The sequence below is a fragment of the Camarhynchus parvulus genome, chromosome Z, assembly GCF_901933205.1.
Source record: "Camarhynchus parvulus chromosome Z, STF_HiC, whole genome shotgun sequence".
Classification (NCBI taxonomy): Eukaryota; Metazoa; Chordata; class Aves; order Passeriformes; family Thraupidae; genus Camarhynchus; species Camarhynchus parvulus.
Window position 1 is genome coordinate 56,903,454 of NC_044601.1, and position 17,703 is coordinate 56,921,156.

The 17,703-nt window shown below is 40.6% G+C and overlaps 1 protein-coding gene across 1 annotated transcript; it reads left to right on the forward strand.

Moving 5' to 3' along the window:
• Positions 1-14,059: 14,059 nt before the first annotated feature.
• Positions 14,060-16,776, forward strand: RPL37 (ribosomal protein L37). The gene is made up of 4 exons (XM_030969203.1): positions 14,060-14,217; positions 14,875-15,010; positions 15,328-15,412; positions 16,662-16,776. The coding sequence occupies exons 1-4, from the start codon at positions 14,215-14,217 to the stop codon at positions 16,729-16,731; spliced, it is 294 nt and encodes a 97-aa protein (XP_030825063.1). The 5' UTR covers positions 14,060-14,214; the 3' UTR covers positions 16,732-16,776.
• The last annotated feature ends 927 nt before the right edge of the window (positions 16,777-17,703 follow it).

Below are 17,703 nucleotides of genomic sequence, written 5' to 3' on the forward strand. Positions count from 1 at the left end.
GTCATAGTTTCTTTCCTCTGAACAAGACCTTTGAGAGATCCCAGGCCACATGCACTACACCACGGCTGAATTCATGGCTGCAGCAGAAGAACTGCTCTAGGATAAAGCTGATGTTGCTAAGGTTTCATTTTAAGCACAAGTATTCATTCTCCGCTTCCAAAGTCATGCTGATTTTTGCATATCAAATTTCACAGTGAAAATCAGCTTATGGATCTGAATGCAAGTTTTGTTCAATTCTAGCCTGGTTCTGCATGTTTTTGTGGAGATATGAGACTCATAAAGAAATAAGAACACTTAATTTTCCCTTTCCTTATCCTGCCATGTCCTCTTATTTTTAGTTTTGATTTTTTTTTCCCCACTTTTCAGAGCTGATCCATTGCAGTAATGGCATGAAAATGCCAAAGAAAATGCTGAGGAAATTTACCTTAATTTATCCTAGTGGACCCCAGATAAAGCCCTCACAGAAAAGCACCCCTATGTGAAGATGCCTTATGTACTAGATCTCAGCTACTACACCAATTTTGAACTGCTTACACAGTCCTCAGAAAACTAAATGCTTCATGTCATAGCATCACAATATGGTGAGTTCTAAGCCCTGCACTCTGTTGGCATGCTCTGCTTTCCTTAAGAAGATGCCTAGATCTTGGGTCACATTATGTCCATGCTTCAGAGCCAATTTTGATGAGCCAGAACCTGTCTTTGGGACTTTTTAGGTTTAGCAACTATGAATCTCTTTGATAATGTAATTCACAGACTTTTGACACTTCTGTACATATTTTATTGCTTCGCATCAAAATCCTTATGCTCTCATTTAGTTTATGACCAATTTGTGCAACACTAACAGTGATCATTTGCCTACAAATGAAATTATTAAAACTGAGTTTAGACCTTTAATAGCTGGCCCAAAATACAGGAACTGCAAAAAATATTTTATGCATCCAGACATATGTCTTAATCTTTCAGTCAGCTGTTATTAAAACAGGCTTAGATGCAATTTCACTTTCTGTAAGTATATCATTAGCTATAATGACCCTCAAGACCAAGATATACTGTAATTTGGTCCCAAACAAAACATGCAAGTAAATAAAAAAAGGACAAGTAGAGCTAGCAAAGAAAGTGTGTGTGTTGGCAGGGATCTGGTCTCAATTAATAGGTAGTCAAATCATTACTAGTACTGCTATCATATTCAAATGAGTTTATATTGATAGACTGTCTTCCTAGAAAAAGTATTTCAGCAAGACAAAAATGTTACTGTGGCAGATGCTGTATAATAGTCCTTTTAGTACACACTTTCAGGTACTTCAACCTAAAGATTTTATCTTCTTTTCTTTGGAAACAGGACCCTGATTTTTCCTGATCCTGTCTTCAGAGTAACAAAAGCAAAGAAACTGAACCAATATGATGCAAACCAGAGGGAGGGCAGAGCTGGAATTTTGCTGTTCCTAGGACTGCAAAAATGGCACTTCACTGCTTTGCAGTAGATGGGTGTTTAGTCTCTCCTCTAGAGCAGTGGGACTGGGAATGGCTGATTCTTATTTCATTTCATAGGGTACTTACAGCTGCTTTTTTCTACTTAGCATTTAAGCTCTGAACCATTCATATAGTTTCCTACATTTTTGTGTGTGTTATTGACACTTAAGGCAATATGCAATAGCATAAACATCTACTTACACTTGAATTTTGTGACTGTGTAACACCTAGTACAGTCTCAGGTTGACTGACATGTGATTCTACAATAACATCAATTGTAATACAAGGCTTGACTGAGGAGCTCCCCAATGACTTCCCCTGATGGCAGAGTAGCAAAGGTCAGAGTGCAACTTACAGAGAACTGGAAGCAGATTTTTCCCTCACTGTTTGTGAAAATGGCAACAATCTAGTAACCATTTTACTGTTTCATGAGCAACTTTTATTCTTGCTAAACATTTCTACTGTGTTATTCATAAATAAACCTTTAGAATTAATAAAATAAATAAATTCTTTAGAATCAAAACCGATGTTTTAGGGGATTGATACTGGAGTAGTTTGAGACACACAAAGGGTTACCCATAAGCCAGGGCACTTTTTGTCTTGCATCAAAGATAGTCCTAGCACACAGAAGTGATTAATGCAATGCTTCATTTGCTGGGTTAATGATATCCTGCCTGGTCTAGAGACAGTCTGAAATGGTATTGTCTGCATTCTACTTCACACTAAGGTCAGCCAGAATATAATTATATCAATGATATTTCCCTGTAGACTTCTGGCCTTTTATAGGATTGATGCTAAGGTTACTCAATAGTTTACCAAGCTTTAAATAGTCTCATGTCTTCATTGTCCAAGTTCATTATGTATTACAGCCCTAAAGACAGTCTGTGCTCTGTGACTGCTGCAAATGCCAAGGTTTCAATGACAACTGAGTGGAGAAAGAACATCCTGTTATTATGGTTTTGAATTGTGAAATTGACTTGGGAGAGTTTTTGTATTTGTTTCTGTATGCTAAGGCAATCTCACTTTCTTTTTTTAAAGCTTTTTAATTGCCTATTTTGCTTTTAATGTATTTGCTGTGTTTCAGGGATTAATGACAATGCCTTGGGATGTGTCGCCATGAAATATGTCAAATAGCATTACTGCTGTGCTAACTTTAATGCAAATGATTCTCTCTCAGGGGACCTTGTAGAAGGATATTGCCTTAGATACTGGAATTTGTATGCTGCAGAAACTACACCAAACAAATAAGGGCTGTGAGGGTTCTGGTTTGAAAGAGCTGGGTTAGAACAAAAGAGCCCAAGTTATTAGGATTCAAAACTCAGAAAGCTTCAATGGTATAGTGGCAATATATGAGACTTGTCCAGAGCACAGACATTTCAGGCTGTGTATACACAAAGGTCATGCCTGGGCAAACAAACAATTACCATTCTTTAAGTTATGTTCTGATCTTAAAACAAAAGACATGGTGAATAAACTCTGCAGCTGGAATCTGCCCAAGATTAAGTTACTGTTCTGTTTTTTCCACATCCTCGCCTGCTTTTATTCCCAATCACCACCATGTGCTTGCTTCTTCTGCATGTCTGGTGCTGGCTTTTTCAACTTCAGTCCTCTCTGAGCCAGTTTAATTTATCATAAAAGCAGAAAATAAATCCAGGGGAAAAAATCTGGGTGGGTTTGAACTGTTTTTAAGAGTTTGGTCTTCTCCCAGAAAGGTCTGGTGAGCAACAGACCCACAGAGAGGGTAAAAACATACACAGTCACAGAAAAGAGAGATGGGGCAAGAGGTGGAAAGTGGGAAAATAAGGAGAGCAAGAGAACTTTCTGTTTGCAGATGCAGCTAGCCACTGCATCTGCTCAAGAGCCAGCGAACCACCCCGTTGCCAAATTCTTCTGGTTTCTGTTCATCCTAGACTAGCAGATAGTGCTCACTGCTTCAAAGGGCTCCCCGGGACAGGACTGTGGCATCCAAATGCACCATATTATCTTAGCAATCAGTTGCCTAGACAGGCCTGATAGCTGTTCGTTGAAGGTGAATATTTATCTTTCATTGCTACTGTTACTGATACTTGCCTCCTGAGACATTCTACCTTCAGGCTGACAAAAACTGCTCAGATTCAGACCATCTGTCTGGGGAGATGACAGCAAACAAAGTATGGCTAATAAACATGAGAGGGATTTTCAATGGTCTTCATCACCAAGGGTTGGGAGAAAGCTTGGATCCACTCTGAGTCCTTCTCAGCCTGAAAATTTCGTCCACAGAGCTCACAGGGGTCAACAGCTTCTGCACAAGCTCTCCTGAGAGCTCACCTGCCAGCTGTGTGCAGAAGCAGCGGTGCTGTGTCTACAGCAGAGCTATATGCTCTCGTGTGTCCAGCAACAGCACACCTACATAAAAAGGTGAATTTATTGAACCAGAGGGCTGGTATAATGATTTTAGTACTTTAAATATGCTAACACAGAGTCACTTGAAACAGACTAGAGTGAAAGTATTATTCCATTTGTGCTAATAGTGACACAGAACCACACACAGTGTTTAAAGGTATGTATTAGAGGTTAAACTACAGGGAGGACTGCAGACTCTGTTCTAAGCAATTACTCCTCAGGCCCAAAGAAAGCCAATTTTTCAAAAGAATCCAATTATTTCAATTTTTTTTCTTGTATTTTTCTACATTGTTTACCCTAAGTTTAATTCCTACAGTTTAATAAATTCATGAGGTGCTTTATATGACTGCCTGAGAGAGCAGTATCTCACACTGATAATCCAGATCTCTTCTAGCCTGAGGTCTTTGTGCTTTTTAAAATATCATCTCTTTCTGATTTCTCTGTAGAGTGAATAGAATGTCAAATATCAACCATTAGCAACCTTGCCCATGCTTTTATATTTCTGGTTCTTTCTGAACCAGTGAATATATTCTAGACTTATTATTGTAACTAGCTGAAAAGCTAAAATCCCTCAAGCACCAAACCTGGAACAAAATCTTTCATCAAAGTCCATTAGTCTCCTCTGAAAATTTCCACATATCCTGAAATTAAAACCTTAAAAATGTTTTCCAATAAGCAGAACAAAGTCTCCTTTCCTATAAAGGAGAGTTGGGGAACAAAAGGAAGGCAGGACTTCAAAGAAACAGATCTTACTAGGATATCTTTTTGAACTACAGCATTTTTAGGACCAGCTGAAATTCATTTTCATTTTCTCAGCTTACTTGAGAAGTCAGTAATTAACCCCAACTGCTACTGTGAAACTTCCTGGAATAAGCTTTTGTGGATATCTTCTACCTGGAAACAAAGTTCAACAGATAAAGTAAGGTTTTGCAAACTTTCATAGAGGCAACAGAGATGCAGCGCATTGTGTAGAAGCAGAAGTGACACAGCCTTGACTCTGGCTCTCCCTCATTCTGGATTGGCTGTGCATACAACCACCATCAGACTGTGATAATTGAAAACATGTACCAGTAATAAGAAAGGGATAATGCAGTTGCAGATATTCACCTGAGCCCAGAGAAGTTTAGATGTGCTCAACATTTGCTATTTTTTTTGACAACAATCTTATAAGTGTAGTGAGTTATTCTGGTTTCTCTCTGTACTTGCAGTTCAGTCAAAAGGAGAAGGACTGAAGCACAGAGTCACTGTGACCATATTAACGATGTACTTTTTTATTTCCAGATATAAAATTCTCAGAAAACTTCTTCCTATCCAGCCATTCAATTACTTTTATGTAACAGTTTTGATTAGCTGGAGTTATATAAAATAGGAAATGCTTTATCTGAGAGTGGAGAACATGTCACTAAACATCTCTCCAAGAAAGTTCATTTCTGGAGATTAGACTTGTCCCCACTAAGACATCCTATTCTGTGCTTATTTGGCTGAAAGACCATCATGAAAGTAATCAAAAGTATGGTGTTTTTAATATAGGTGGAGGCTCTGTAGAACTTCTAATAGCTATAAAAAAGTATTCAGCAAATAGCAATCTCCAAACTTTTCAGAACTAGCAAATAACTTTGAGATTTTTATAAATTATTTTTTAAAAATACATAAATATTGATAATTCCAATGAGAGAATATAAAATTTAAGGTTTGTGATAGCAACAGACAAGGAAGCTTCCTGATTCATCCTTTGTAGGGCCTCTGGCAAGAGAGGTACACAATTCTGCTTTTTTATTGGTGAATAGATATTTGGTCTTCTGAGACAGTAATGAAAGCAGGTGCTCTGTTTTTTGCTGGGGTAGAGTTAATCTTTTCACAGTGGCTAGTACAGGGCTGTTTTGGATTTGTGCTGAGTACAGGGCTGACAATACAAACATGTTTTATTATTACTGAGCAGGGATTGCATACAGCCAAGGCCCTTTCTGCTTTTCCTACTGTCATGCTGACAAGGTAGCTGGGCCTTGTGGGAGGTTGGGAAGAGGCACAGCTGGAACAGCTGACCCAAGGGATATTCCAGACCATATGACATCATGCTCAGTACATAAGGAGGGGAGAAGAGGGTGGTACTGGGGGAAATTTAGAAGGATGATGTTTGTCTTCACAAGACATAGTCATTCTGTATGATGGGGCTCTACTCTCCTGGAGATGGCTGAACACCTGCCTGATCATGAGTAGCTGTGAAAGAATTCCTTATTTAGCTTTGCTTGTTTGCACAGCATTTTCCCTTGTTAAACACTCTTTATCTCAGCCCATGAGATTGCAGGCTTTTAGCCTTCCAATTCTCTCCTCAATCCCACTGCTGTAGGGTGAGCAATCAGCTGCATGGGGCTCAGTTGCCAGCTGGGCTTTAAACTGGGACACCAGGACAGGGAAATACTTCCATGTAAAAGCATGTGTCATTGATAAGAAAGGTACCTTGAGAAAGGTCGGTGGTCAGTTTTGCACTGAATTCAATTACAAACTTGTGAAATGGTCGAGACATGGAGCAGAAAAAGTGAATTACTGATGTTGCTACTGGGAGAACTACCATATTTATTCTGTTGTTAAAATATAATAAGTAGGCTTAGACTTGTCATAGTTTTGTGACCTTTAAACAGCGCAACATTCTCTCAGACATTTTTCCCTACTTGAGCAGACACTTTTTTGGCTACATATCTTCCTAACGTATATTCAAGCTCTGCTCAAAACTGTGCAATTAGTTAACAAGGACTAACTAAATGGATAACCCAAATCTGAAACTGTACATATTGGCATAGTCTCCGCCATCTGCCAGAGAAGTTGAGTTTGTCCTGCATCATCTGGAAGACTGTACGTGTGTTTGTTAGTCTCATCTAGGTCTTGTGGCCACAGGATTGAAAGTTCCATTTTGTGATCAAAACTGAAAAAGTTAAAAAAGCTCCATTTCTTTTCTGTGTCCTCTTTACACACACTAATAAGGTTATGCACTATTTGTCTTCTATTTTTGGTAAAGTGAATTAGTGTAAGAGGGAAATTGTACATGGGTGTTAGGGGAATTCCCTGATGGAGCCAGTACGCCTCAGTTCCAGTAAATGCAAAGCTGAAAATGCCTGATATAGGGAAAATATTCCAGAATAAACAGAAGATAGTATTTGTAACTGCAAAGTTGAGCTGACCTTTGTTAGCAATTCATTTGTACTTAGGGAAGGTTCTCAGCCAGTGAAAATAATAAAATGCAACACTGATTTTGAAAAAGGAAAGTGAACTTAGGAATAAGCCTTTATCTTCAGTAAACATAAAACTTAAATTTGTCTGTTCCACTGCAAAGCCTTTTTTTTTACAGCTTGTGTCTCACATCCAAAAATGAAAAGCAACTCCCACAAATTCATACAAGGCAAAAAATGTTAAATAAGTGACAGGCTTTTATACTTTAAAGTGAGCTTATTCTTGAGTATTAGATCTAAAGCAAAACTTGAAACTTATAAACAATAAATATTTGTGAGAAATTGATTTTTCCAAAAGACAATCAGATACCTTATATTTTGTGGACAGCTTTGCATTTACTCACATAGGTGGATACTTCTAATTGCAATATACATGTAAAATTTGAAAATTTACGATGTATATGCTGTAGCAGTTCTTTTAACACTTACAGGTGCCAAACTTGGATGAGTCCTGTAAAACTGAATTAAATATTTACCTTGGGAGACAGAAAGCAGTGTAAAAAGGCATGTCTCTGTATTTCTCCAGCATTTCCAGAAAGAGAATATCAAGTCATGTTCTACGGAATGGGTGGTGAGAAGTAAAATCATTCACATTTAGTAAAATCAGACTATTATGAAAGATAGTCATTCACATACACACTTATAGCTGAGAAACACAAGGAGGGAATATAATACCAAGGACATACCTAGCCCAGTGTTTAATTCCATGTAAAAAGTGAGAAAACTGAGAGAGTAAAAGAGCCAAAGACTTTTACTCCTAACACTTCTGCAGGAAAGATAAGTCTTTTTCCCAACCAGTCAAGACTGTATTTTTCCAAAGATTATGCCCATGTATCATTCATACAGAACATTTGGAAATATAAAAGAATTGACATTGTAAGTTATGTTTAGACATTCGGCTTCCAAGTTTGCAAATTTCAACCATATTGCCTGGGCCTAGGTATAGGCTGTGTTTAGCTATAAGTGAGACAAGTTTTGATATTTTTTTAGTACAAAAGAAAGGAAAGAAAACATTTTTAGAACAGCTAAGTGTGTACCATCTGTGTATGTGTCTGCACAAAAAGACACACACAAGTATCACAGATTATTCTGTGTTGGAAAGGACCCACAACGATGATCGAGCCCAAGTCTTATCCCATACAGGGATCAAAACCAGAACCTTGGTGTGATTAGCACAATGCTCTGACCTACTGAGCTAATCGCAGGATCATGACTAGGTAACATTTGCTCTTCAGTTATATAATTATTATTAATTTTCAATAATAAATCTTTTGGGTTTAATATAATAACTCCAAAAATGCAATTCAGAGACTTACATAACACGGGGAAAGGATGGATGTTTAAAATGAAGGTCTGTCAGTGGGCATGTAAGAAAGGGGACATAGCATTTATTTGGCCAGCCACCACAAGAAAAAAGCTACCACTATGAGAAAAGTAGACAAAATTTGAAAGTAGAATTAATGAAGATCTGACCTTTTTTTTCCAAGTATAAAATTGGTCAAATGCATTTTTCTGAGAAAATGACAGCCTTAGAGATTAGAGATACAGTTATGTCTCTATAGTTAGAGGCCTTTTGTGAAATCACAGCATGACAGAAGTACAGCTGGAAGAAACCTCAGAAGGTCATCCAGCTTATTTGCCTTGCCACTAAAAGATCCACCAAATCGATGCCATTTCAGACAACCATTTGACCGGCCTTTTCTCAAAAATTCCAGAACCATCTGAAGGACAATTAAGTCCAGTACTTTGCAGTCTGTACTGGTACAAACATTTTCCTCACAACTCACTAAAATATTTTCTGCTGCAATGTAAGAGGCACGTGGTTAGAAGCTAGGCATTTCTACCTGGAATGTGATTCAGATTACAATACCAGATGGTGGTAGCTCAAATGCTTTTTGTACCTCTTCAATGAAAATTTTGCTCCAGGCTTGTGTGTGCACACATTTTTGCATGAATATTGCAATAAAGTTTTAAGACAGCAGTGTCAAACAAGACAAGATCAAGAAAGGTTGTTTTTAATCAAAATAATACCAACAAGAACATTTTGTTGTTACAGAACTGAGAAGTAAATGGCTGTCACCTTATAAAGGAACTTGTGACTTTCTCGCATGCACCCTGTTTGGTGCTCAGCCTGAACTGCCATCCAACCTCTGCAAACAGTGAAACCCTCTCTGAGAATTTGGTGCCACAAAGCCCCACAACCTTGGACTGTATCTAAGTATAAGATTAAATAGAAAGCAAAAAAGAATCAAAACTAAACAAAAACAGAACCAAAACCAACCAACAAACAAACAAAAAATAGGGTCAATTTAAAATTCTGGATTTTCTGAATTCTGTTGCACTGTGTAGCAGCCATGTCCCAGGCTTGTTCCTACCTCTGCTGAGAAGAGATATGCTCTCCCTGTTCCCCTAGACAGATGGAACAGGAAAGATTCTAGTGTGATTTCTAGCGGGGAAGAAACCAGGATCCTCCCTGCAACGACTCTTAAGATAAAGGTTAAGGGCAGCTGAGGAAATGGGCGGGGAGCTCTTCCTGCTGTGTTTGTGATGGTAGTCATGCTTTTGCCATCATCTACAAGTATTAGTGCTACTCCCAAGGTGGTCTGAATGCTATTACCTAGTCTCTCTCTCTCTCTGAGGCTGAGGAGTGGCAATAGAATAACAGAATGGTTTGGGTTGGAAGGGACTTTAAAGATCATCTTGTTCCACCCCCCTGCCACGGGCAGGGACACGTTCTACCAGATCAGCCCCATCCAACCTAGTATTGAACACTTACAAGTATGGCACACACAGCTTCTCTGGGCAAGATACCTGTCCCAGCGTATCTCTGTTCTGATAGTAAATAATTTCTTACTAATACCTAATCTTAACCTGCCTTTCTTCAGCTTAAGGCTATCCCCCCTTGTCCTACCACTACATGCCCTTGTAAAAAGTCTCCCTTCATCCTACTTGTAAGTACTCTTTAGGTACTGCCATAGAATTGTAATTAAAAAATAATGAGTTGTTTAAAAAATTTTATCACTTCCACTGTATTTTAACAAGCAATTTCAGAAGTTAATGTCAGCTGTTTAATTTTCTTGTATTTATTTTCATCTTAAACAAACAGAAAGACTTCTCTATTATGCTTATTAGTTTCTTAGCAGGATACAACAGACTTATTCATAAGCACTGTTGTTTGCTAAAATTTTCTGTTATTGTCATAAAGATGTAAGAACTGTACAGATAATATTCATTAATATTTCAATTTATTAACCTAATATACTGTTACTGTTTGAGAGTTTTTTAGTAGGAAGGTTTTACTTGAACTCTACTGTCATCTTGTGGTGATTGATGTTTCTGGTTCAAACTCACGTACAAAAGTTTTCAAACTGAAGAATCTGGATATTATACAGATGAAGTTATGCTGCTTCTGCCTGCTAGGTAACAAATAATTAGTGTTTTCCGCACTAATTCCAACCGAAATATTTACCTCTGCAAATCAGAATGATAACCAGACACAAAGGCAACCAAACCAACTCTCATGAAAATGTTGCCCTTGAATTCATTAGTTTTCCTGCAGCATTCCTGAGATGCTGTTACCTATGTTAAATTGTTTGATATTCAGGAGGATACCAAAGGCATGCCTTTGATCTACGAGACCACACTAAGAATAAAGACTTCAGTTTGTCTGCACCACAGAAGATAATTGAAGATAATATTTAGTGCTGACTAGCTTCAGACATCTATATGTGAAGGTTGCATTGTCACTATTCCCATCCCTTTAACTCATCCCTGCTTGAGCAAAGGGTGCTACACGTGCACAAACGAGTGCTACCATATGATGACATTAGACAGAACTTGCTTGGATATCAGTGGCTCATTTATTACACACTAGTCCTTTCAGCAGTTCAAGTTCAGTAAAACCAGTTCAAGTCCTCTGTTTTGTGTCACACCACAGGGTGTGTGTGGCTGTACTGCACACCAGTGATGGTGTGATGTAGTAACGTGACATCAAACCTGAGCAAAACAAATGCCACTGAGATTATTTGTGGCTCACAAACCCCTTCCTCTCTAATGCCTAGCCAGTCCTGGTTCTGGTCTCCCTGTCCTTGAACTAGACTTAACTCTAAGCCTTACTTCTAAAGGCATATCTGTGTTTTTTACTTCAGTGTTTTAACTCCAACCAGATCAGCCGGGCTGTGGAACATGGTGCAGAACATGGTATTTAATAAACCCTAGCCTAGAAGATTAATAGGATCACTGTTTACTGGCATAACAAAGGATTTTTTTCCATCAACAAACCTGTCTGGACCAAAATTGCTGTACGGAAGCTGTGACATGATATCAGCTGCAGTGACAGACTCCTGTTTCCTACATCAAAAAGACAGTTCTGAAATCCAGACATGTCACTTTCTAAATTTTGGATTACTTCCTATGCAACAAAGAAGCAGCATGAATTAGTCAGTGCTGAATTTAGACTGGTGCCACTCAGCAGCTGCCAGTACATGAGCCTGTGGGTTCTGAGCAATGGGCAACGAACTCTGCTCTCCCCTGTGAACTTCACACAGGCTAAGACCTTCTGGAATGGTACTGGGTCAGCCACAGCTCTGACCATTCTCTACCCTAAAAGTATTCCTGACTACTAAAGAGAAATGCATGACAATAGCAACAGTCTTTCTTTCTGAACAGGTTTTAAGACAAATAAATGAAGAAGATTATTTTTATCCCACAAAGTACAGGAATAATTCCTGCATATTCTTGCAGGCAGCCAAACCAACATACTTCCTTTGGAGACTGTTGCCATGGCACCTGTCCAATGCCCATGCCATCTTCCAGATTTCTGAGATTTAGTGAGAAAGAAAGAGCAAAGGACGCACTAGATAAAAGGCACACAGCAAGGCCGCTGGGAGAAATATGTCTTCAGTTCAGCCTGTAGGATGTATTCATACTATTTGAGTGAAGTGGTTTGTTTTTTTTTTTTTTTTTTCTGAATGGTACTTCATCCATAGAACATAGTGATTTCTTTTCTGATTTCTGGTAAGGAAGACAGAATTGCTATAAAATATCTTAATTGAGTCAAGTCAGGGTAAAATTAATTTTACCTAAATTCAGCTACCTATGTGCCCAGCCTAATGGGCCCAGTTCTCTCTTAGAATTCATGGAAGAAGGGTTCCTCCCAAGGATCAATTCTTCACCCTACTTCAGGCACCTAATTTAAGGTGGGATGAATTACCATTTGGAACCAATCTCTCCTTTTTAACTACTGCAGGACCATGGATGGAGTAAATGTCTGAATTTCATGTGAAGTAAAATTAATACAGGCAAGGATTTCTGTTATTTCAGAAAGAGAAACTGCCACCCAAAAATGAGAGAACTGAGTGAATAGCCTAAGCCACACCTTTTTGGGTCTGGAAGCCATGCTGCTGAAGTCAAAATGGCTTTTTCCCCCATCCCTCAACCTTACCAGAAGTCAAAGGCCTCCCACTACATAAATTAGCAACAAAAGAATGCAACAAGAGGCCGCACTCCAAAAGAAATGAGGACAAACTAATATTTAGACAACCATATGAATATGATTTGTCTAGGAGTGAAAATGCAGCCAGTCAGACACAGCTTTACTAATCTGGGGACTGTGCCGTGGGACTACCCCTTTTTCTGATCAATGAGCTCCATGTCACAGGGGTTCAACTCATTCATAGTGGGAGGGTGGCTCACAGTTTGTTGGCTTCTGGTGGGCCCAGACAGTTGTGATTGGGAAAAGCTGCATTTTTAGTCAGTAGACAAAGACTGACATCTAGCCTACCAGAAAAAGACATTCTTGCACAAGTACTGTGAGACAAGTTACATAATTCTACCATCAAAGACAAATAAACTGGCTATAGCATCAATTTCTGGCTCTGTTTGAGATGACAAGGTAATGATCTGGTAATAAGGTACACATAAATTTCTCCAATTTCCCCTGAAATGAACTCTCTCAAGATAAAATTATGTATAGATTGTAAGTCTACAGAAGATGCATAGTAGGCAGGCATGTGAGAATTTAAATAGTAGATTTTCAGAGAATCACAGAATATGCTGATTTGGAAGGGACCCACAGGGATCATCAACCAATTCTTGGCCCTGCACAAGACAGCCTCAAGAATCACACAATTTATCTAGAGCATTGTCCTGATGCCAAATGTCCAAATGTTTCTTGGACTCAGGGTAGGGGCTGTGACCACTTCCCTTTTTTGTGCCCATGTCCATTGCAACGCTTTTGATCTCAGGCAGACTGTGTAGCACCATGGAGGGGTCTGGGGGAGGACATGGACAAACAGAGTGCAGCAGGGCCTGCTTTTCAAGGCAGCTTACTTTGAAAGTCGTGTATTACAGGCAGGAGTACCCTGTGCCTGAATTTCACTCATAAAAACTCACCCATTACACCTTACTGCTCTCTACAGCTACCTGAAAGGAAGGTGTAGTGAGGTGACACCGGTATCTTCTACTGTGCTTACACAGAAGAGAACAAAAAATGGTGTAAACTGAGAGATGGGAGATTCACGTTAAAAATTTTGTCACTGCTCAGGTGGCCAGAAACTGGTTACTCAGAAGGTGGTGGAATCCTCTCCCTAGAAGTGCTCAATAAGCGACTGTGTTTGGCATTGGGCGATGTTGTTTAAGGGCTGAGGGTTACAGGGATAGTGCTGGGCAGACCGGTGAACTGTATGGACTTGTAGATCTCCTCCAAAACTGGTGAGTCTGGATTCTGTAAAAGCAACTCCGACTGCCGGTGCGAGCAGGGTCAGGACTTGGCGCTGAGCCACTCGCCTGGCACGGCGGCCGCTGCTGCACAGCTGCACCCCCAGGGTGCCCCGCACCGTGCCCGCAGTGCCCGCCCGGGCTCTGCGCCCGCCAGGCGCCCCCTCACACCGGGCCCGGCCTGCGCTCGACAGCCGCCCCTCACACCAGGCCCGGTCTGTGCCCGCCAGCCACCGCTCACACCGGGCGCGGTCTCGGCTCCCCAGCAGCCCCTCACACCGGGCGCGGTCTCGGCTCGCCAGCCGCCCCTCACACAGGGCCCGACCCGGGGCCGCCCAAGCGGCCGCCCCCGGAAGCGCTCGCGGGGCTGTGGCGGAAGCGGGGCGGGGCGCGGCCTCTTTGGTGCTGGCGGCCGGCGAAGATGGTGAGTGCTGGGCTCGCTCTCGGGACATCGGCCGCCATCCGCCGGCATCCGCCGCCGCGCCAGGCCGGGGGGCGCCGCGGGGACAGGCCGGGACGCGGGGAGAGGCCCCGCGCTGTGTCGCGGCCGGGCTGGGCTGGGCGGCGGGACTGGGGCTGGGGCTGGGGCCGGGGGCTGGCGGCGGGCGCGGCTGCCGGGCAGAGCAGGGAGGCCGTCGTGCGGTGTGGGGCCGCGGACGCTCCGGTGACTCCGGCTTCGTACCTGCTGCCGCCGTGGCCGAGCAGCCGGGCGGTAACGTAGCAGGAGGGGTTTCGCTCGCCGAGGGTGAGTGTGCGGTTGCTGCGTGTGAAGCGAGTCACTTCTCGTCGGGAGAGAGCAGTTTGCTGCTTTAGGGTGATGGGTGTGGGGAGAGGGGCGCCCATGTAAGCGCGCCGTGGCTCCGTTCTATATCAGCACAGGGACGGGGGCGCATAAGGAATGGCGGCAACGGTTCCTGAAAATGGAGGCTGCTCGTAGTTTAAACTGAGTTGTGGTTTAGAGTTGAATGTGCCTCTGACGTATGTATATGACTCGGTTTGCGCTCGGTTTTTAAGGCTTGTTGTTTTAGCTTTGTGACTTGGACGTGTTAGTGATATTTCCATGTCTTGAAATGCTTTTCAGACGAAGGGTACCTCGTCGTTTGGTAAGCGACGAAATAAGACACACACCCTGTGTCGTCGATGTGGGTCCAAGGCGTACCATCTGCAAAAATCGACCTGTGGGAAATGTGGTTACCCTGCTAAGCGTAAGAGAAAGTGTAAGTAACAAACTTTTAACTGTCTCTAGTTTAAAAAATCGTGTTTCTTCTTCAGTAGTTTGACTTGTTTTCCAGTCAAGGAGGAAAACTTTTTACAGTATCGTTTTGCAGTTTTGTCATTTTGCATTTTGGAGCTTTGTTCAAATTAATGATGATTTAACTATATGCCAGCCAATATGCAGTACTGCTCCATAGAAACTGACTTAAATTATAGTCGATTTTTTTTCTTTGTCAGCTTGAATAATTGTAGCATACAAATGTAAGATGCAACCAAAATTACTTGGTGCAGGTAAATAACAGTGACTTACATATTTTAGATAACTGGAGTGCAAAGGCTAAAAGACGCAACACCACTGGAACTGGTCGCATGAGGCACCTGAAAAAGGTCTACCGTCGGTTCAGGTATAACATTTTATTACCAACTAACATGCTGTGAAATCCTGCATAGACACTACTTAATGACAAAATTCACCACTCAAAGTTGATATTTTAATTTTGTTTTAGTACCATTTAATGGAGTACAATCTTCTTAAGTATGTCATGAAATAATGTGCTTTGTGTAGTTGTCTGCATTATATCCTCCTTTGAGGATAAAAAAACCTTACTGGTAAGACAAAAGGTGTGCAGAAAGTTCAGATGTTCTTACCAAATGAAGGTAGTACAGGACATAAATGTTATTGTAGTAAAAACCTCACTTTTAAAAATTATTTGTGTGGTATTTTGTTTATTTGTGATTTAATAGGGTTTATTGAGATAAGTCTCAAAATGCACTCCAGTCCCCATTTGCTCACTCAGAAAAAAGTTCAGGACAGGAATAACATCTGGTCCCTCACTTTAATATTTAGAGTTCAGTCAGCATTTAATTAGTTATCACATCAGATCCTCAGTTGCAAGTTTCTAAGACTTGTTACAAAACTTTTGAGCTGTTCTTGGGAGGTAGTGGGGGTGTTGTACGATTCCCGTTTTTTGTGAGTCCCATGGAATTCTGTAGCTTCTGGTCCACTGCACAAGAATGCTGTATGAAAGATATCATGTAATTCAGGAGTGATGTCATCAAAATGTAGATTGGTTTTAATAGCAAAAGGTAAGAGATTTTTAAGTCTCGGTCGTGGGTGTGGTTGAGGGATCAATTTGTTTTGGTTAGCTCATTCTTTTCCAGTGGCAGCCATAAAACACCATCCAGTGTGCAGCTGTAGCTTGCTTTCCACTGAGTGTTGCTCAGGTAGAAATGCCATCCAAAATCAAGCTCAGGGCTGAAGAGTGTGGTTGGAGGCATAGAGGATTTTTGTAAGCAATAGACTACAGAAACGGGACCCTTTTAGCCAGATTAGAAGGAGTGTGAACTAAGATGTGCATTCAGCAGGGGAGCTATATTTGCAGGGTTCACTCAGATAATGAAATCTTCCTGTTTCAGGAGGTCAAATTTACTTCAGCAGACAAGAATGAAAATCATACTGCTTATTCAAGACAATTTTTAATAATGTGGTTTTTTTAAAAAAGGTCTGAATGGGTGAACTTTGTAGTGATTTCATTGCATTAATGAGATAAATTGAAAAAAGCTAGTGAACTTCATCTAAAACATGAGTGTCAGAAAATAACCTGGAGCAGGAATCAACTTTTCAAAAAGTGGTAACCATATTTCTATTTGCAGGAATGGATTCCGTGAGGGAACCACACCAAAGCCCAAGAGAGCAGCTGTTGCAGCCTCCAGTTCATCTTAAAGACTCATCTATTTGTTAAAATAAATGGTCTTAACCAGAAAGTCTGTCAACCTTTTTTTACATACTTTTATTACATTCTTTTACATACTCATTGAAATGTAGTGTTCATGAAAATACATAAATACTTGAAACATAAATTCTGAACTGATTAATTTAAAACAATCCTTTATTGAGTTATTAGGTAGCACCTTTGTCTTGAAAAGGACCATAATCTCTGCACTGAACTAAAAAAGAGGCTTGTATGTATTACTCAAAGGAGGTCTCCAGCTAGAGAAGTGGAATGTCAGTACTGTGGATTTGCCCTGTGTGCCTCTGATCTCAGTATGCTGTAGCATGGAGAGCCAGAATTTTGTTTTGAAGGTAGTAACTATAATAATAGTTACTGTGTAACTATAGTTATGCGCTGTGCTGGGAGGCGTTAGTGAAAGAGGGATTTTCAGTGCTTTTCTTTTTTCACTGCTCTGTGGTACTCAAAAGCCTACAAAGTTATTACTTTCTGTGTGGATCATTGCTTCTTGGGCAAAAAGAAACTCCCAAGCCTGGAGAGTGTGTACTGCAGATACAGGGGGTTGGAGATCTGCTGTGGGTAGGACAAAATTGCCTGAATGGCCTGATGGGGTTGGTGTGGAAAGCTTGATAAACAGATCTGAGTTAACAGTGTTGCATGTAAATAATAATACCAGACAGTAAGTCAGTTTGACTTACATAAAAATTATAGATAAATGAATTTGTACCCTATGTTGTGTGTTACTGGCATTCAAACTCGCACTAAGAAAGTGATTATAAGGTGCTGGTATGATAGTTTGGGGAGTTGCAGTAGTTACTGTGAGGGTTTACAGGACTTTCAGATTGCCTTGCAGAGACAATACTAGAAACTGAAAAACTTGAGATGCTTTAAGCTTCTGAGGCTGTTCTCACTGCTCTTAGTTTTGTCATGAACTTCCAGAAGCAGAATATTGCTTTGTCTCTGTA

What these genes read in the sequence shown, in the direction of transcription:
- RPL37 (XM_030969203.1), top strand. An exon ending in TGCTAAGCGTAAGAGAAAGT is followed by an intron (nt 15,011 to 15,327) that starts GTAAGTAACAAA and finishes TACATATTTTAG; the next exon opens with ATAACTGGAGTGCAAAGGCT. An exon ending in AAGGTCTACCGTCGGTTCAG is followed by an intron (nt 15,413 to 16,661) that starts GTATAACATTTT and finishes TTCTATTTGCAG; the next exon opens with GAATGGATTCCGTGAGGGAA.